General features: G+C 33.1%; 1 protein-coding gene across 1 annotated transcript in view; it reads left to right on the top strand.

Moving 5' to 3' along the window:
- The window catches only part of LOC127872340 (myosin-4-like), a 360,094-nt gene that overhangs the window by 77,964 nt on the left and 259,854 nt on the right, over positions 1 to 22,276 (top strand). The window contains exons 14-20 of the mRNA XM_052415671.1: positions 2,403 to 2,507; positions 5,286 to 5,390; positions 6,294 to 6,326; positions 7,723 to 7,827; positions 8,739 to 8,843; positions 11,481 to 11,585; positions 13,778 to 13,882. Of these exons, the coding sequence (XP_052271631.1) occupies positions 2,403 to 2,507; positions 5,286 to 5,390; positions 6,294 to 6,326; positions 7,723 to 7,827; positions 8,739 to 8,843; positions 11,481 to 11,585; positions 13,778 to 13,882 (663 nt within the window). The remainder of the gene's footprint in view (positions 1 to 2,402; positions 2,508 to 5,285; positions 5,391 to 6,293; positions 6,327 to 7,722; positions 7,828 to 8,738; positions 8,844 to 11,480; positions 11,586 to 13,777; positions 13,883 to 22,276) is intronic.

Genomic DNA, 22,276 nt, shown 5'->3' with positions numbered 1-22,276 from the left:
TTAGGAAACTAACCACTTTTAAAGTAAATCTATTTCATTTTAAAATGATACTTTTTCACTATAAAAGGCATATCTTCATTCAATTAGTCAGCTGAAACTGCCTTAAGAGAATCACAAAGAACTCTCCAATGATTTCATTAATTGTTTATGTGGAGTCGACCTCAAAGTCCACAGAACGAAATGAAGTAATAACTATGTTTAAACTTAGGAAAGTCAACAATTATTGAATGTAACAAACTGACACGTTCCGCGACAAACCATGTATAAATGAACGCAGTCGATGGCAAAGGGTCTTATATATTTCAATACGAATTCAAATGTGTACAAAGTGACACGAAGTGCATCAACGATTTTCTTAATCCATGATCATTTAAAAACAAATTCAACGCATCTAATTAAGTTGCCCATTCCGGGATATTTAACATATCGATAACGGTTGTTTGATTACAGTTCGTGAATAGTTTTTTTTAGCTCGGTTGTTTTCGGAGAAAACCCGAGGTATTGTCATAGCCAGCTCCTCGTCAACCGTCCGGCGTCTGCCTTCCGCGTCGTGTACAAACCTTAACACTGGCTCTAAAATCAAAACGCTTCCACATACAACTTTGAAACTTCATATGTAGCTGCACCGTGATGAGTTCTACACGTCATACTCATTTTTGGGTCAATTGGTCAAAGGTCAGGTTCACTGTGACCTCTACTATAAAACTTTAACATAGGCTCTAAAATTAAAGTGCTTCCACCTACAATTTTGAAACTTCATATGTAGATGCACCTGATGAGTTCTACACGCCAACCCATTTTTGGGTCACAACGTCAAAGGTCAAGGTCACTGTGACCTCTAATATAAAACGTTTTTAACATAGGCTCTAACATCAAAAAGCTTCCACCTACAACTTTGAAACTTAATATGTAGATGCACCTTCATCAGTTCTACACGCCACAGCAAGTTTTTGTCTTAGGTCAAGGTCACTGTGACCTCTAATATAAAACTTAAACATAGGCTCTAAAATCAAAGTGCTTTTCTTCTGACAAGCTTTCATTCATTCAAAACTGCACCCACAGCCGAGCGTTAAATTTTCATGTAACTGTCCTAAGGTTTGGGACGTTCTCCGTAACACCCACGCTGATTATAATTGTAATTAAGGCACATGTTTTATTTCTTTAGAATGTTCAGCTCGACCAACTGAGGGACATTATCACAACGATAAACTCTTGTTCAAATGTCTATGTTACCATTGTGGACATCCATGCACATGTTTAATATATCCAGCGCGCAATTTAGACGTGGTAAGCGGGAATGTTTCGATTAATTTGTTTACTATTTATAAGAGTGTTTTGGTGTATATTTTGCCGCCTTAATTGTGTATGGGTGGTATGATCGGAACACGCCAGACAGAAGGAGATTATACTGGTTCCTTATATCCGCACGCACGGGAGTCCTGGATATAGTCGTTGGTCTAAATACCCTGTCGTTCAGATCATATAAAAGCGTGGTGGTAAATACAAGATGAGATTTTAATGAACATTTCTTCGAGATGCGCAACGCATCAAAAGGATATCAATGCGACGCCATTTTTCATTACAATGAAAACAAAACGTAGGGACACTGTTAAATCGTCATGATATCACTAATGCAGGTGTGTCATGAAACAACGGAATACCGTAAGGGTCATCGTGGTTACTCATTAAAATCCAGAGGGCGACCATGCGATAGTGCGATAGTACGATGGCGACAATGCGATGGTACGATTGCGACAATATGATAGCACGATGGCGACAATGCGTTAGTACGATGGCGACAATGCGACAACGCGATAGTACGATGGCGACAATGCGATAGTACGATGGCGACAGTGCGACAATACGATGGCGACATTTCGATAGTACGATTTGCGACGATGCGACAATGCCAAAGTGCGATAATACGATGACGACAGTGCGACAAAACGATGGCGACAGTGCGATAGTACGATGGCGACAGTGTGACGATACTATGGCGACAGTGCGATAATACGATGGCGACAATGCGAAAATACGATGACGTCAGTACGAAATGACTATCGCATTGTCGCCATCCTACTATCGTGTTGTCACATTGTCGCAATCGTACTATCGAATTGTCGCCATCGTACTATCGCGTTGTCGCATTGTCGCCATCGTACTATCGCATTGTCGCCATCGTACTATCGCATTGTCGCCATCGTACTATCGCATTGTCGCCATCATTCTATCGCACTATCGCATTGTCGCCCTGTGGATTTTAATGTGTTACCACGATGGCACTAACAGTTTTCCGTATGAAACGGCCCACATAGTCTAAATATGTAAACTATGCGCTCTTTTGTTCTTGATTTCTGTATAATATTAACATAATTTTAATTTGTTAAACGTTAAATTTTCAGATGAAGACATTGGAAAGAGACACTCAAGAATTCCAAACAGAGTATAGTGATAAGGAAAAAGAGAAATATACCACGTGTACGGACCTACACTCTACACGAGATCAGGTATTTAAAGATCGTCTTTGTGAACTAGAAATTGTTGTTTGTTATGAATTGTTGATTCTGTCTAATTTAATCTTTGTACATATGTAAATTGGACAGATTAACACATATCAAATCCATACACTGTATACACTGTATAGCACTTCAATCGCAACACTTTTTTTTCTTATTTCTCACAAACGGCTAAACATATCAATTCAAATTTATTGTTATTGAGATTCTTCTCTCTCTCTCTCTCTCTCTCTCTCTCTCTCTCTCTCTCTCTCTCTCTCTCTCTCTCTCTCTCTCTCCCTCTCTCTCTCTCTCTCTTTCTCTCTCTCTCTCTCTCTCTCTCTCTCTCTCTAATAATTTCAATAATTTCACTGAATGTAACTATCTTCAGAATGCGTCAATTTGTTATATTTTTATTTTTATTTGAGAGTGATATTTCTCGTTTAATCATATTTCCTCGAGTTATCGATCAACACAAAATACATGTTTGGATTACCTTTAAGTTATTAAACTACTTCACTACTCAAATATTCGATCGGCGCTAATTCAATAAATGTAAACAAAATGTAAAAAAGGTATACTGGTACAAATTGATCTCTTACTGGATTTGCATACGTTGCTACTAACATGTATGGGAAAGTATGTGTACATAAAGATGTACTGAACTACATCAAATATGTAGTGCATATAGTTAACACGTGCACTTTCTATGAATTCAAACCTACTTTACATCATAAAACAAACACAACATGTAATTACTGTAAAAGCTTAACACCCAGGCTGTTTATTTATTTATGCATATAATTGGTCATTGAATTTTTTTCTTTTGAAATTAGTAACATGAAAGTATGCTATACAGTTTAGTAACCACAAGTCCGGTGCGCACTATACAAATGTATGCTTGATAAAAGATAGCTGGTGACACTATTGGATTTACATTTGCATCCAACTAAGGCAACCAAACTCCATGGCGACAGTTCGATTTAATCACCTCTTTTACGTAAAAGACATGCATATGAGACATAGAATAATGGCGATATAGGGAACATACTATTTAGGAGTTTTATAGTCTATACCTGGTATACTCAATACGTTATATGTCCACACATATAATATTACACATGAATTTACTGTTTTGCACTTTAATAGAGTTTAAAACAATTAATATTGAGTAAAAACCGTAAAATAAAAACATATACATGTATTTAAGTAAATGTGTAAAACATATTAACATAACAATATAGAACTTGCCAATCAATGTTCTTTTGCAAGTTTTATTTTTACATTTTTTGTATTGTTATTAATAATCAACTATCCATTACTGGGAATGTAACATATTTAAAATATATTAACTATCTTTCATATTTATAAACCATTAAACACATCTTTGGACACATGTTGTAAATATGTTTATGAATTATTACATTTTTCAGAATTAAAGAGTCTTAATGCTGACATTCTCATTCTATAACAGTTTTTACGAGATATCTGTAAATGAAATTATTGCACTCGAAGTACATATTCATTTAAAACAAAAACAAATTTTGGAAGTTTTTGTTTCATGTAATGCTTTAATAATTGAACCTCATTCGATAAACGCATCTAACAGAGTATTGTTAAGATTGATCATAATGAATAAACAGTGCAGCTTGTATATTAGCTTATTGTCATTTACATTTAATACATTAAATGAAATATGATTGTTTTTACAATTTCCATATTCAAAGAAACTATATATTTTAACCACTTGACAATTTACTCTGGTCTGATGCGTATTTATATTTTGCCCCATATATAAGCAATATATTTAAGAGGTTTAGTAGACATGTAATTTTACCATATCACCGACAACCGCAGTTATAGCACTGACGCATCACGAACACACTTTTCTTATTTGCCGCCGTAAACAAACGCTTACGCGTGAGGCTTTAAGAAATTAACACGTAGATTTTGATATACACATACAGAGGCTTGTGTGATATCGTCCGTCTAGCGGCTTTTGTTGTTCAACGCAATCGTACATAACCTTAATATATATACTACAGAATCTCATTTTTTGAATCTTGAAACTAAGACTAAACGTATTAAGTATCGAGAAATTTCGAAACTTAGTCACTTGGGGCACAATCAAGATAGAATACAAGACATTAGCATTACAATCGCTCTCACAACACATACTGTCCAAGAATAATAACAAAGAGGCTGCATGTATACTTATATGGATATGCAATAAGCTGCTTGTGGACACTCTAGATATCACATGTTTCGATCAATCAACATGAATCTTGTTTCGAACATTGTGTTATGATATCTAGACCCTTGTTCCACGAAGTCGATGTATAGTGTTGCTGAACAACTGTTCCTATCTTGCTTTTAGACACTCAAGACATATATGTACTTTGTTGCAATATAATCTTAACATTTCCTCGTGCTTATTATTTTGATGATTTTTGGTTGATCACGGAAACCATTTTCTCCATTTAGCAAGTAGCCCCCCGTGTGAGTGTAGTGTCTTCATCTATATATTAAGTGTTTTATCATTCGAACAAATAACAGTGTTTGTACATGTACAATAAACACTACACAGGCAATATCAGCACACTTGTTGCAATAGCATTTCTATGAAAACAAAGTAGGGAAACTATTCTTCTTTCATAACATTCATGTTTGGCTTCTCTGATATAAATAATGGATTAAACGGCCCATATAGTCTACGAAAATGAACTCTTTGCTCGCTTGTTATTTATTACTGTAAAATAACATTTTACTTTTGCCTCGTTAAATTTTCAGGCGAAGACATTAGAACAAGAAAAACAAGAACTCAATGCAAAGTATGATGATATGGAAAAAGAGAAGAAGAACCTTGAGACAGCCCTACAAAACGCAAGAGATCAGGTATGTATAGTTCGACTTTGTGAACTAGCAAGTATGTTTTGATAGTATTTGTTTATGTTGTTTAACATAATATTTAATATTTATTTTAATATATTGAATATTTATACAGATGGAAATCGGAACGAATGATACAGATCAAACCCACACAATGCATAAACTTTATATCTGACTTCAATCGCGTACTTGTTGTTTTTCTCTTTTTTTCAAAAATGGATCAAGATTTCAATTCACAATTGCATGAAATATTTGTATTGAAGTCATCACATAATTAAAATACACATCCATAAGAATGCTATTTTTCAATACAAACAACTCTATTTGATTAAATATGTTATTGAAAACCGTGTGTGTGCTACTTAAGGATTGTCAGTTAATTGGTCGTGCAAATAGCCATTTATTTTGCACAAACTGGTACCGCACTTGCGACACACGTATTATTTAAAATGCTAAAACAATCACATCACAAAGAAACGATCGCTCCTCTACAATAGATAAGACATGCAACCCTGAGTAGTCTACGAAAGAATGAACGGGTCCATATTCGGGAACTGTTGAACATTCCAAACGTATTCATACGATAATTTTTATGGTTTAGGGATGAGATTTATATATCTACATGTAATGTCTTCATCTATATAAAAAGTGTTTGATCAGTCAAAACAATAACAGTGTTTGTACAATTAACACTACGAACGCAATATCAGCACACTTGTTGTAATGGCATTACTATGAAAACAAAACAGTACGGGCACTATTCTATTTTCATAAAGTTCATGTTTAATGGCATCTCTGATATCATTAATGGATTAAACGACCCATATAGTTTACGTAAATAAACTATTTGCTCGCTTATTCTGTATTACTGTAAAATAACATTTTACTTTTGCCTCGTTAAATTTTCAGACGAAGACAGCCCTACAAAACGCAAGAGATCAGGTATGCTTTGATATGATTTGTGTATGCTGTTTAATATAATATTTAATATTTATTTTAATATATTGAATATTTATACAGATGGAAATCGGAACGAATGATACAGATCAAACCCACACAATGCATAAACTTTATATCTCACTTCAATCGCATACTTGATGTATTTCTCTCTTTTTTTTTAATATGGCTTAAGATATCAATTCACAATTGCATGAGTTATTTGTATTGAAGTCACTCAACATATTTAAAATACGCATCAATAACCATGTTATCTTTCAACACAAAAAATATGTGATAAAATATGTTATTGAAAACCGTGTGTGTGCAACTTAAGGAGTATCAGTTAATTGGTAGTGTGAATAGCAATTTATTTAACACATCCCAGTACCGCACTTGCAACACACGTATGATTTTAAAATATTAAAACAAACGTATTCATACGATAATTGTTATGGTTTCGGGAGGAGATTTATATATCTACATGCCATCAAAGCTGTGAATTGATAAGCAATCAGGAAAAGATTTGTTTTTAATGCAAGATAAATTGTGATAAATTATTAAATAATTTTCACGAAACTTTAGTATTTTAATATTGAGGGATTTTGTGAGTGTTAAGTTTAGAGAGATATTTCTCATCTAATGATTATTTATCGTGTGGTGGACCAATTCAAAATGTATTTTAAGATTACCAGGGATTTATAGGTTAATATTACAACTGTTGTGTTTAAAGATGTTGACATATACTCGAGAAACTGAGAAAATTTTAAGTGTTTCGTTACTGCGATTACGCGTCAGGATGGCAACTTTTATAAAATATTCAACTATTCGGCCATTTCTGTAATTGAATACTCAAATAGTCGATCGGCGCCTATTCCGTAATGTTAAGAAAATGTAAACATGTATATATTTAATTGTAATGCACATACCTTGCGTCAAACAATTTATGTACACACATATGCACAGGACAATGAACAATTGAGAAAGTATCGACTGGAGAAACCAATACCCCTAAAACTTAGTCGGTGACATGCATCAGTCTTTTCCTGATTAGGAATCTGGTTAAAAAAAGTCTTTACTCCAGTCGGCTTCCGTTTTTCCTTGTCTATAACATGCATACAAGAAGATATGAACAAACGACACAGCGGTTTGATTTAATTTAATTACTTTAAAACCTTACATAGGACCCGCTCCACGGCGATTAAACATGATTTTACATTACTAAGACAGCACAAAATTGGCGCTCGAATTAATACTTATAACATTTATGTGCTACGGCATCTCTGATGTCCCTCATACAGGTTGTGTCATGCAACAGAAAATACACGATATAAACTCTGTGTTTGCTTTTTCTTTGGTAAGTCTATTTAATATTTTAGTTTTTGGATCGTTTAATTTCCAGATAACGGAGTTACAAAGAAATAAAAAAGAACTTGAGGCAAAGTGTTCTGATTTGGAAAACGATAATAAGACCATTCATACAGACTTGAACACCGCCACCGATACGGTATTTACAGTGTGTTATCTTGAATATGCATGTATGTGTTGTTATGATGTATTTTATATGTTAACTAATATATCTAGCAAACAATGAATCTCAAGAAACTATACCAGGAGAGACATTCTTACTATAATCAACTTCTTTTTAAACAAATCACTTATTCTACACATTAATGATATAACTTGAATCAGCAGGTTTATACAAGGATCTTTCAGTCGGGTTGCTTTCCTCTTATTGAGCGGGCCATTAACATCGTTTCAAATTCCTCGTAATTCTGAATCAATATGTACAGGTTGATCACATTGATAGCAATTCATGACGTTCTTACTTACAGCACTGACTCATCACGAACGTAATCTTCTTTTTTTTTTCATATGTTTCGATCAATCAACAGGATTCTTGTTTCGAGCATTGTGTTATGATATAAAGGCCCTTGTTCTACGAAGTCGATGTATAGTGTTGCTGGAAAACTGTGCATATCTTGTCATAAGACCAGTTTGAACATTCAAGGCGTATATGTAGATTGTTGCATAATATCCTTAACATTTCCTCGCGCTTACATGTAATATTATGGTGATTTTTGGTTCATCTGGGAGACCATCTGCTCCATTTAGCACGTGGCCGCCCGTGTGAGTGTAGTGTCTTATCAATGTACAAATTGTTTGATCAGTCGAAAGAATAACAATGTTTGTAAAATGTACACTACGCAAGCATTATCAGCACACTTGTTGTAATGACAGTACTAGAACAACAAAACAGTAGGAGCACTATTCTACGTTCATAATGTTCATGTTTAATGGAATCTCTGACATTAATACTGGATTAAACGGCCCATATAGTCTAGGTAAATGAACTTTTTGCTCGCTTGTTCTTTATTACTTAAAGTAAAATTTTACTTTAGCTTGCTAAATTTTCAGACGAAGACCTTAGAAAAAGACAAACAAGAACTTAATACAAAGTATGATGATATGGAAAAAGAGAAGAAGAATCTTGAGACAGCCCTACAAACAGCAAGAGATAAGGTATGAAGAGTTCGACTTTGTTAACTAGCATGTATATTTTGATCTGATTTGTTTATGCTGTTAAGTATATATGTTTAATATTTTTTTCATTGTATTGAATATTTATACAGGTGAACATTGGAACTAACGGTACAGATCAAACCCACACAATGCATAAACATTATAACGCACTTCAATCGCGTACTTGTTGTATTGTTCTTTTTTTCAAATATGGTTAAAGATGTCAATTCACAATTGCATGAATTATTTGTATTGAAGTCTTTTCTACATGATTAAAACATATTCATAACCTTGTTATCTTTCTACACAAAAAACTCTATTTGATAAAATATGTCATTGAAAACTGTTTGTGTGCTACTCAAGGATTGTCAGTTAATTGGTCGAGTGAATAGCAATTTATTTAACACTTCTCAGTATTGCACTTGCAACACGCGAATAATTTAACAATATTAAAACAATCACATCACAAAAATGAGCGCTGCTCTGCAAAAGATAAGATATGCAACCCTGTGTAGTCTATGAAAAAATGAACGGGCCCTTATTCGGGAACTGTTGAACATTCCAAACGTATTCATACGATAATTGTTATGGCTTCGGAATGAGATTTATATATATATACATGCCATCAAAGTAGTGAATAGTTTTACAACCAGGAACAGATATGTTTTAATGCAAATTAAATTTTGATAACTTATTAAATAACTTTCACTAAATCTAAATATGTTAAGATTGGGTGATTTTGTGAATGTTTAAGTTTAGAGAGATATTTCTCATCTAATGATAATTCATCTTGAGGTGGACCAATTCAAAATGTATTTTAAGATTATCAGGGATTTATAGGTTTATTTTATATAAGTAGTATAATGTTCAAATAACATCACATGTGAAGTACACGTGCATACTGAAAAAGAGTATATGTATTCACACCTTCTTTACAATATCAAACTATACATGTACAGTAATCACTTGTATCGCTTGACACAAGGCGTGTCTTTTAAGTCATCCATATATTTGGTCATTTAATATAATCGTGTCGAATTGATCGCATAAGAGTATTTTAGACAGTTTCACAATTTTCATATGCATATTAAATATAGGTTATTGACAGGTGAAACTTAACTGATGCATAGTTTATATTCTACCCCATCGATTAGTAATATATTTAAGTTATTTAGCAGACAAGTTATCCCAAGCCATTTAAGCGCAGCTATGTATGCATTCTTCAATTAAAGGATAGGCATGCTTAGCTCGTTGAAATGAATGCATACAAGCGAAGTTTCGATTTCCCCATATGGTTTCCCTGTATGCTTGTACAGTCCATACCATATCATACAGTATCTTATAGTCATATTAAGGAGTACTTCATAGAATTGTGCAAACAATATCTGCAAAACTCTGCTTGCTGCATGTGCTACACAATGCGCCATTCTTTAAATGACTCAATGTTCACACAAAGTTAAGACTAATATATTATAATAGTAAATGCAAATATTATATATCATATAATATGTGTAATATTATAATTGTAAAAACAATACTATTATTCCTTAAACGGCCTCTTACTGACCCCGTTCATGGAGGAACAGACGCATTATATGCATGCCATCGTGCGGGATCAGTACTGACCCCGTGTAACAATTTTATCTTACCGAGTACCTTTAATTATTCATCATCAACGTAGTGATCTGATAAAGGTTCACTATTGTGTATTTTATACGTTGTCTTGTTAACATCCTTGACAGAGTTTAACGTTCCTAACCTAATAAAAAGCCACTCACCTAAGATCGCAAAATGTAGAGTAAGCATGTGACCTGGCTGAGCCAATATAAAACGAGTAATCTGTAAGACGCAGAGTTCACGTATGTATCACACCGGTAAGTTGATATCGGTCTTATACATGGGTTCTTGGTAAAATGCTTTATATCAGTTTAGTAGGCGTTTAGATTGGTAATTGTTTTGAGATTCATATTATAACTAAGAATCAGCTAAGAAGTCCATATTAAATAGAAATGGATTTTATTCATCAAAATTATCAATTCTAAGATGTACAACATTTTATAAGCACAAAACAACACAAACGGACACAGCAAAAGCGCATTTTTCAATAATTAGGTGCACATGCTAAAGACGATTTTTTTCTGCAGGTATTTTGTTCATCTTCATTTTTTAATTCATTGAATATCCCTGAGGAATAAATTGCATTTAAAAATAAGCAAGACAGTTTCTGCATTACTTGAATTTACCCAATAAATTAATGGTTGTCCAGGATCAGTGTTGCCTGGATTAAGAGTCTGGTTTTAAACTTCTTTACTAAAAGCGGCTTGAGTTGTGCGTTGTGTATAGCATACATTAAATAATTTGTTAAGAAAAACACATAAGTATGTTTTTTATCTTATCAAAATCGATGTTATGCTACCCGTTTTGCGACGATAACAAAGGTGCGACATCGATTTGCATTACTATGATAACAAAAAGTTCTCGCATGTTCATACCCTTGTTGCTCAACGTCATCATCGATGTCTCACATACAGGTTTTTTATTGAACCGAAATATCACAGTAAGTTAAAAAAGTTTGTGCTCGTCTGTTCTTTTCTCCTATGTATTAATATTATTATTATTGCCGCGTTACATTTTTAGATGACGGAATTAGAAGAAAGCAGGAAAGGACTTGAGGCAAAGTGTGATGAATTTGAAGAAATGAATCAGACACTTCATAATGACTTAAACAAGGCTGCCGATACGGTATTAAAAGTTTGTTTTTCTTGATTATTAATCTCCGGATTTATATGATGTCTTTAATATGTTCAATGTAAAACTTACAGTGACGAAAAGAGACTTTACCAGGAGATAATTGTTATTCTTATCAACTAGTATAATTAAAGAACACCATTATATAAATGATTTAAACAGGGATCAACAGATTTGTACAGATAACAACGCACAACAAAGGTTTACTCTACGTTACACGTTCATTCGTGGCTTAAACCAAATTTAAAATACTAGTTTGATCATATGCCATATGTAATGTTAAATTGCATATTGTTGTAAACTGTCGGCTTATTTATATTAAAGTGACTTTGCTTAATTGAGTAGACCATTCGAACTGTTACACAAATAACGTTATTTGTAAAAAGTGAATAAAAATAAATAATGTATCGAAATTCATTACGTTTTTACATGTATACATCACGAATATTACATTCTTTTTTCCCGTCTGAGATATACGCTAACGCATGAGGCTTATAGAGATTTAAACGCAAATTATCAATATTATTAACATATACATATTTTATGGTAACGCAACTTTTATACCCTTCATATTTATTATACGAACACTAACACTTATTTTCAATCAACATAAAACATACAAACAACAGTTAAAAAGTCCTGAGAGATTTCGAAACTTAGAAATATGGGGCCACACACAAGATCGAATACAAGCAAATAGCATTTGAATCACATTACATAAAGAATGGTCCATTCTGTATTAAATTGAACAAGTATGTTGTGTCTGTAGTATTAAACAACGGCTCAAGTTTTCAACTGAAAATATCATATGTTATTGAAAAGCGTGGTGTGCAAGAAGATAATTGAAAGTTTTTTGGGCGTGAAAGCAGCAATATATTTTTAAACCGGGTCGTAGCAAACGTGCATTACACGTATTATTATTATTCAAAATCACATCGCAATGATTAAGGTGATATCGTCCGATTAGCGGCGTGTGTCGCGCAACGTCACTACACATACCCTTAATATGTATACTATAAAGACTAACGTTTATTTATATATCTATATTAAACTTAGACATAAAATATTAAGGCTCGATGGTTTTCGAACTTTAGTCGTGTACGGTCTTATCCGAAATCGGAAACAAGAAACTAGCATTATACGCATGCTTACACTACACAATTGTCATTCTGTTTTCAACTTGATATTGTAATATATCGTATTATTTGAGAATCAGTTTTCTCCTTATTCGAATCTGATCATAAAAAGAGGTTGTGGGTATTATGGTATGGATACGTAACAAACTTGTGAACACTCTGGATACTATATATGTTGATCAACCAACATGAATCTTTTTCCAAACATGTGTTGTAATGACATGTAGGCCGTCGCCCCGAAGTAAATATGCTATCTGGCTAGCTTTACCTATTTTGTCTTTAAACAAAGGTGAACACTTAAGACTACATGAAAATATTGTTGCACATTTTTCTTTTTATTTCCTCAAACTTATTATTTTGATGATTCTTTGATGCTTTCGAAAACGGTTTGCTACATTCAAGCAGGTAAACGCCCGTGTGGGTGTTGTGTCTAAGTCTAAATAGACAATTTTCCAGCAGTCAAATTAACGCTTCAAACAAAAGATCAGCGCACATTTTGTGATGAAATATTGTCCAGCTTCAATAACACAAATATTTGTCGAACTGAACTGGACAATAAATAATCAAGTACAAACACGTTCATGATAATGTTGAAATCTATAATATATTGCATATAGAGACTACATTCACGCCCTTTCATCTTTGAATAATGGGAGTTTACAACTAGCACAATACGTTTAATTTATTGAAAATTGTTTACTCTATATGCCCTCCCTCTATCTAAAAAATGTGTCTCTTTCACAATAGAAGTCATAACGTCATACCATTTTTCCAAACGAAAACTTCCTACCTTTCATTTACTTCAAAAATGAGTTCTTGAAAATAATTCTTTTATTTTTCCGCTATGTAAATCCTCATCTTAATGTATGCCAATGACATAAGCGCGGCGTAATTATACATTTTTAAGAAAACAAATTATGGGCATCATTTAATTCCATAACAGTTATGTTTAATAGCAACTCTTAAATATCTAATTGAGGGTTGTACGGACACGATCCATATAGACTAAAGACTCAAGCTCTTCCCTCGCTTGCCACTTTAAATTTTCAGATGAAGAAATTGGAGACAGACAAACAAGAACTCCAGACAAAGTATAATGATAATGAAAAAGACAAGAAGAACGTTGAGACAGCCCTACGAAAGACAATAGATCAGGTATGTACAGTTTGACTTTTTTGAAGTAGCATTTATGTGTTGAATTGATGTATTTATAATGTTAAATGTAATTTTTAAACACACAGACAGCGAGGAAAAAAGGCAAATATCTAATCCATAAACTATATCAAATAAATCGCACTTCAATCGCAGCACTTATATATGTATTTGTTTCATAAACGACTCAAGATATATTTTCGAAATAATATCTGTTGTTTTTTAATAAAACTAATAATAATAATAATAATAATAATAATAATAATAATAATAATAATAATAATAATAGTAATAGTAGTAGAAGAAGTAGTAGTAGTAGTAGTAGGGGTAGTAGTAGAAGTAGAAGTAGTAGTAGTAGTAGTAGTAGTAGTAGTAGTAGTAGTAGTAGTAGTAGTAGTAGTAGTAGTAATCGTAGTAGTAGTAGTAGTAGTAGTAGTAGTAGTAGTAGTAGTAGTAGTAGTAGTAGTAGTAGTAGTAGTAGTAGTAGTAGTAGTATTAGTAGAAGTAGTAGTAGTAGTAGTAGTAGTAGTAGTAGTAGTAGTACATGATTAAAAACATATTCATAACCATGTTATCTTTCTACACAAAAAAACTCTATTTGATAAAATATGTCATTGAAAACTGTTTGTGTGCTACTCAAGGATTGTCAGTTAATTGGTCGAGTGAATAGCAATTTATTTAACACTTCTCAGTATCGCACTTGCAACACGCGAATAATTTAACAATGTTAAAACAATCACATCACAAAAAATGAGCGCTGCTCTGCAAAAGATAAGATATGCAACCCTGTGTAGCCTATGAAAAAATGAACGGGCCCTTATTCGGGAACTGTTGAATATTCCAAACGTATTCATACGATAATTGTTATTGCTTCGGAATGAGATTTATATATATATATACATGCCATCAAAGCTGTGAATAGTTTTACAACCAGAAACAGATATGTTTTCATGCAAATTGAATTTTGATAACTTATTAAATAACTTTCACTAAATCTAAATATGTTACGATTGGGTGATTTTGTGAATGTTTAAGTTAAGAGAGATATTTCTCATCTTATGACAATTCATGCTGTTGGGGACCAATTCAAAATGTATTTTAAGATTGCCAAAGATGTGTAGATTTATTTTATATAAGTAGTATAATGTTCAAATAACATCACATGTGAAGTACACGTGCATACTGAAAAAGAGTATATGTATTCACACCTTCTTTACAATATCAAACTATACATGTACAGTAATCACTTGTATCGCTTGACACAAGGCGTGTCTTTTAAGTCATCCATATATTTGGTCATTTAATATAATCGTGTCGAATTGATCGCATAAGAGTATTTTAGACAGTTTCACAATTTTCATAGGCATATTAAATACAGGTTATTGACAGGTTAAACTTAACTGATGCATAGTTTATATTCTACCCCATCGATTAGTAATATATTTAAGTTATTTAGCAGACTAGTTATCCCAAGCCATTTAAGCGCAGCTATGTATGCATTCTTCAATTAAAGGATAGACATGCTTAGCTCGTTGAAATGAATGCATACAAGCAAAGTTTCGATTTCCCCATGTGGTTTCCCTGTATGCTTGTACAGTCCATACCATATCATACGGTATCTTATAGTCGTATTAAGGAGTACTTCATAGAATTGTGCAAACAATATCTGCAAATCTCTGCTTGCTGCATGTGCTACACAATATGCTTTTTTCTGTAATATTCACACAAAGGCTCAATTTTCAAAGTGAATAAATCATATTTATAATATGAAAAGCGTAATGTGCAAACATAATTGAAAGTTTTTTGACCGTGCATGGAGCAATATATTTTTGCATGCCACGGCGTCAGTACCAACCCCGTGCATCACACGTATTATTATTATTCAAAATCAACATCGTGATGATTAAAGTGATATTGTGTATTATATACGTTGTCTTGTTAACATCACTTGACAGAGTTTAAAGTATACTATAAAGACTAACGTTTTTTATATATATTATATTAAACTTAACAAAAATATTAAGAAATCGATGGTTTCATCGAATTTTAGTCGTGTAAGGTCTTATCACGAAATCGAATACACAGAAACTAGCATTCTACTCATGCTTACACTACACAATTGCCATTCGTGTTTTCTCTTGCATATTGTAATATATCGTATTATTTGAGTATCAGTTTTCTCCTTATTCGAATCTGATCATAAAAAGAGGTTGTGGGTATTATGGTATGGATACGCAACAAGTTTGTGAACACTCTAGATACTACATATGTTGATCAACCAACATGAATCTTTTTCCAAACATGTGTTGTAATGGCATGTAGGCCGTCGCCCCGAAGTAAATATGCTATCTGGCTAGCTTTACCTATTTTGTTTTTAGACAAAAGTGAACACCTTAGACTACATGAAATTATTGTTGCACATTTTTCTTTTTATTTCCTCAAACTACCGGTAATTATTTTGATGATTCTTTGATGCTTTCGAAAACGGTTTGCTACATTCAAGCAGGTAAACGCCCTTGTGGGAGTTGTGTCTAAGTCTAAATAGACAATTTTCCAGCAATCAAATTAACGCTTCAACAAAAGATCAGCGCACATTTTGTGATTCAATATTTTTCAGCTTTAATAACACAAATATTTGTTGAACTGAACTGAATAAAAAGTAATCAAGTACAAACACGTTCATGATAATGTTGAAATCTATAATATATTGCATATAGAGACTACATTCATGCCCTTTCATCTTTGAATAATGGGAGTTTACAACTAGCAAAATACGTTTAATTTATTGAAAATTGTTGACTCTATATGTCCTCCCTCTATCTAAAAAATGTGTCTCTTTCACTATATTAGTCATAGCGTCATACCATTTTTCCAAACGAAAACTTCATACCTTTCATTTACTTTAAAAATGAGTTCTTGAAAATAATTCTTTTAATTTTCCGCTATGTAAATCCTCATCTTAATGTATGCCAATGACATAAGCGCGGCGTATTATACATTTTTAAGAAAACAAATTATGGGCATCATTTAATTCCATAACAGTTATGTTTAATAGCAACTCTTAAAAATCTAATCGAGGGTTTTACGGAAACGATCCATACAGACTCAAGACTCAAGCTCTCTCCTCGCTTGCCACGTTAATTTTTCAGATGAAGAAATTGGAGACAGACAACCAAGAACTCCAGACAAAGTATAATGATAAGGAAAAAGAGAAGAAGAACGTTGAGACAGCCCTACGAAAGTCAATAGATCAGGTATGTACAGTTTAACTTTGTGAAGTAGCATATATGTGTTGAATTGATGTATTTATAATGGTAAATGTTATTTTTGAACACACATACAGCGAATAAAAAAGGCAAATATCTAATCCATAAACTATATAAAATAAATCGCTCTTCAATCGCAGTAGTAGTAGTAGTAGTAGTAGTAGAAGTAGTAGTAGTATTAGTAGTAGCAGTAGTAGTAGCAGTAGCAGTGGTATTGTTAGTTGTAGTAGTAGAAGTACTAGAAGAAGTATTAGTAATAGTCGAAGTAGAAGTAGTTGTAGAAGTTGCAGTAGAAGTATTTGTAGTAGTAGTCGTCGTAGTAGTTATAGAAGTAGGACAAGCAGTTTTATGTAGACACGTAAAAGAAACTGGAGTACAAATAAACACAAACATATTGAAATGAACTATATCAACCCAGGTAACCCGATACCTTGCGGGTCGTGTAATACCATAGGGGACAGTACTGTGAATTTTGGCAAGAACTTACATAGGGTAAGTAAATTGGAAACACTATTTTTTTCAAAGTCAAATTTGAAACAACTGTGTATTAACATTGATAACAAAGGTATTGGCCTACATGTAGAAAAAATCCTCACAAATTTTCTTAAAAAATGAGCGAAATGCGGCTCCCTGAAGTAGAAGATCGGGCAAAACGGGCCATGTTCAGGCATTTAGGGGAGAAAAAAACTGCTTTAATTTGCAAGCCACTACCATTATTACAGGATTTATACAAGATTTCACATGTCTGCCATAACCTCTCAGCAGGGTTTCTCCAGAAAACAATTTATCGTGGAGAAATTTGCGTTTTTAATGACCATGTTGGGAGAACATTGATACCATCTGGGGAAGACCAGGAAACCATATGTGGGCAGTGACTTTATAATTCTTTTTCAGACATTTTGTTGCAATTTCTTTGCTTTGTAGAGGCGTACAGTAAGTGTATGTGGGCACATATGCATTCAAGTGAACTTTTAATGCCTTATATATGATAACTAGTGCCTTTTCAACATTCTCGAGTTTTATTTCTTTTTACCAACACTATTTTGGAAAATATAAAGAAAGACTTGACTGCTTTGTCGCAGACATTAATTGGTTAGGTACATACAAATTATGTCTATATAAGTGTATATGGGGTTTTATGTAAAATATTTATGTAGCGTGTTCTGAGACTTTTTGTGCTAATTCGGCAAATGTCATAATGAGAAAAACTCATTTGAAATGAAGTCGCTAAACTTGCGCTTAATTTTGTTTAGATTGCCTAAAGTTTTCTGTGATTTTACTGTTAAGCGTATTTAAGTAACATTAATATAGGCACTGAATGGCCTTGGAAAGATTTGTCTATCAAACAAAATAAAAGTTAATTTTGACCTTTTAATTTCAATAAGCTGACTTGTTACTCTCCTTTTAACGAATTTGGCCATTGCTAGTTTATAGCCGCAAACAAGACTTCGACACATGACGTTGATACCGATTTTATGCATTTAACAACACAAAGCACAGACTGGCCTTGTAAAGAATTGTCTATCAAACAAAATAATAGTTGATTTTGACCTTTGAATTTCAATGAGCTGATTTTTTACTCACCTTTTAACGAATTTGGCCATTGCTAGTTTATAGCTGCAAACAAGACTTCAACACATGACGTTGATACCGATTTTATACATTTAACCACACAAAGTACAGTTGATTAAAAGAATAAAACTTACCTTGTTCACAGACAAGTTTAATCATTGTTATGAATTCTTGAAGGATATTTGCTGAAAAAAATTACGGATAAGTTATTAAATTATAAAACTTTAAGTCAATTGTTGAAACATAATTCTTTTGTTATTTTAAGTGTTTAAATTTCAACGTAATTCCCTATGTGTTCGATAACTGGTTCGTCCACCATATTGTCAATAATAACCGCAAGGGGAGTTAGACAGTATAGATAGATAGATTTCTGACCTTCTTGAGAAGAAGTTTGATAATTTATTAATACCACATTACCAGAAAACACTAAGCATGTTTGCTAAATGCATGTGATATATAAAGAGGATGAAATGGAACACTGTACAAAAGCAACTTTTCCTGTCTATCCCACTTGCAGATGTAATAATGCAAGTTGCCAACCAAAATGTGTCTAATAAAAGCTCATATTACAGCTAGTTGCTGTAACAAATTTACAACCACAAGCACTCTTTGATTTTTTGCAATGACAATGATAGATTTTAGAGTAACAAATGCTCTCATGTTGATATAATATGTTTGAATGTTGAAGAAATTTTACCTATACTCACTTTATTACAGTATGCATTTTTTATAATTTATATTCCATTCCACCTGTGATCATAACGGTATGTTTGCGCATAATTCATTGATGCATCTACATATGAGGTTTTTAGAACCCAGGAAGGGCCAATGTAATGTTTCTTTATCAGAGAACACAGTGACCTTTGACCTAATGGCCAAATATTGTAGTGTGATAATGTAAAACTCTTTTAGATCAGGTGTATCTACATAGGAAGTCTGAAGATTGCAGACGGAAGCATTTTTGTTATGTAGACAACATTTAAGTTTTCTATTAGAGGTTGAAGTGACATTGTCATTTGACCTTGTGATCTGACACTGGATTTGACCTGTAAAACTCATTGAGGTGCATCAATATATGAATTTTGAAGGCTGTAGGTGAAAGCACTTCCATTATACAGTCTTTGTTAAAGTTTTCTATAAGATATTTAAGTGATCTTGACCTATAACCTAGTGACCTAAAAGACGGTGGGATGCATATATAAAGCTAGTAAGGTTTCATCAACATATGAAGTTTTAATGTTGTATGTTCATTTGTTCAAAATTTATTTCATGAAAATAAATCGGGCGGACAAACGGACAATAAATCGGGACGGACGTAACATACTAGGACAGGGACAGTCGGGACAAATTGTTTCCTATATAGCTATATAGCCCCCCAAACAGACTTTGTGGCGGTATAATAATGTGTGGTGGGTGGGGGCAACACTAGCATTGTGCTTTTTTACATATCTAAAGTGGACATTGAATAGCCAAATTATATATAAGACACAGGATTCACGTTTCTAAAATGATGTTGGATGAAAGCCAAATAATATAATTGAATGTATTAAAAAGCATTAAAAGTACATTTGTATGCATATTTGCCCTCATGCACTTACTATAGGCCTCTATATAGCAAAGAAATTGCATTACAATTACTTGAAATTAGGTTTTTTTGTCACGAAAAATAATTATAAAGGCACTGTCCACATATGGTTTCCTGGTCTTCCCCAGATGGTATCAATGATTCCTCAACATGGTCATTAAAAACGCATATTTCTCTACAATAAATAGTTTTCTGGAGAAACCCTGCTGAGAGGTTATGGCAGACATCTGAAAGTTTGTATAAATCCTTTAATAATGGTAGTGGCTTGCAAATTAAATCAGTTTTTTTTTCTCCCCTAAATGCCTGAACATGGCCCGCTTTGCCCGATCTTCTACTTCAGGGAGCAACATTTCGCTCATTGTTTTAAGAAAATTTGTCAGGATTGTTTCTACATGTAGGACAATACATTTGTTATCAATGTTAATACACAGTTGTTTCAAATTGGACTTTGAAAAATTTAATTTTCCAATTTACTTACCCTATGTAAGTTCATGCCAAAATGCACAGCACTGTCCCCTATGGTATTACACGACCCGCAAGGTATCGGGTTTCCTGGGGTGTATATTGTATATTTTATATCACAAACATGTCAAAACACATTAGGTGTCAGGTTAATGTTAAGTTAGTTGTCGAAGTAGAACATGCCATGTTGGTTTAAACAAGAAATCCAATGCAAGCGCGAAGAAGAATCATTAATATGTACCGTAATACATTAGATAACTGTTTACCGGTAAGAATTAAGGGACTCTTCCTTATTCGATTAATGATCTAGGAAATTTAACTCACATGTCACTGCCACTTATTTCATAACGGTATGCCTTCAAAAGTTGAACTACTGCCCTTGTGTGTCATCAGATTTGAGCTCATAATTTGACATTAACTCGAAACAGTATTCTTTTTTTAATTGAATGGAGATGCTGTCGGTTTAATGTTTATTTACACGTATGAATGATGTGATTAATTCGGGGCTACTGGTTCGGTAAGCAAAGCAATCAACCAGTTTTAAATCCAATTTGTTTTACAAAGAACCTTTCTGAAATGATTATGAACGTTCCTACTGCGGTGATTATTGCTGGGGTAGGTGTAGGGTTCGTCTAACATTTAAACCTGATTACACTTTCAACCTCAACAGCAATCCCAGCCTTATTCGTTGTTTATGCTTTATGTCGTGTCGTGTGTATTTCCCTGTTTTGTATAGCAAATTGGACGTTTCACGTATATAATTGACTAGCGTAGAAACGTTAATCCCCTGATGATGTTTGTTGATTGTTATTCTATGTATATATCAAATGGTCACGATGATTATACATGTATTAAAATAAGAATTAAATAAACAAACCTTTATCTTCAACTTTATAAAACATATTATATTTCCAGGAATCTTTTCATATAAGATAAAAGAACCGGACATAGTTTAATTATTAAGTGGTATAAACAGTATTTTTTATTTTAAAACTTGTTGAGCATGATTTTGAATTTTACAACTATTTCATTTTATTAGAGAAATCTTAATTTTTCCGTGTCATTATATAAACATAAAAATGTATAGGCTCTAGATGATTGTTCAAACAGTATTTGGCGAAACAGACAACTGTTCCAATCTTTCCTTTAGAAAAATAAAACATTCAAGCGACATATAACAATTGTTTTCCAATTCTCCTACAATTTCTTCACACTTATTATTTTGATGAGTGTTGGAAGATTTCGTAAGCGGTTTTCTTGGAAGTGAATGCCTGTGATGGTGTAGTTTCTAGTGTTTGTCAAATAAACACTAACAAAAGATCAGTACACTTGTAGTGTTTAAAGATGTTGACATATACTCGAGAAACTGAGAAAATTTTAAGTGTTTCGTTACTGCGATTACGCGTCAGGATGGCAACTTTTATAAAATATTCAACTATTCGGCAATTTCTGTAATTGAATACTCAAATAGTCGATCGGCGCCTATTCAGTAATGTTAAGAAAATGTAAACA

Source organism: Dreissena polymorpha, chromosome 3, assembly GCF_020536995.1.
Source record: "Dreissena polymorpha isolate Duluth1 chromosome 3, UMN_Dpol_1.0, whole genome shotgun sequence".
NCBI classification, from domain to species: Eukaryota; Metazoa; Mollusca; class Bivalvia; order Myida; family Dreissenidae; genus Dreissena; species Dreissena polymorpha.
This window is presented reverse-complemented; position numbering and strand designations above follow the sequence as displayed.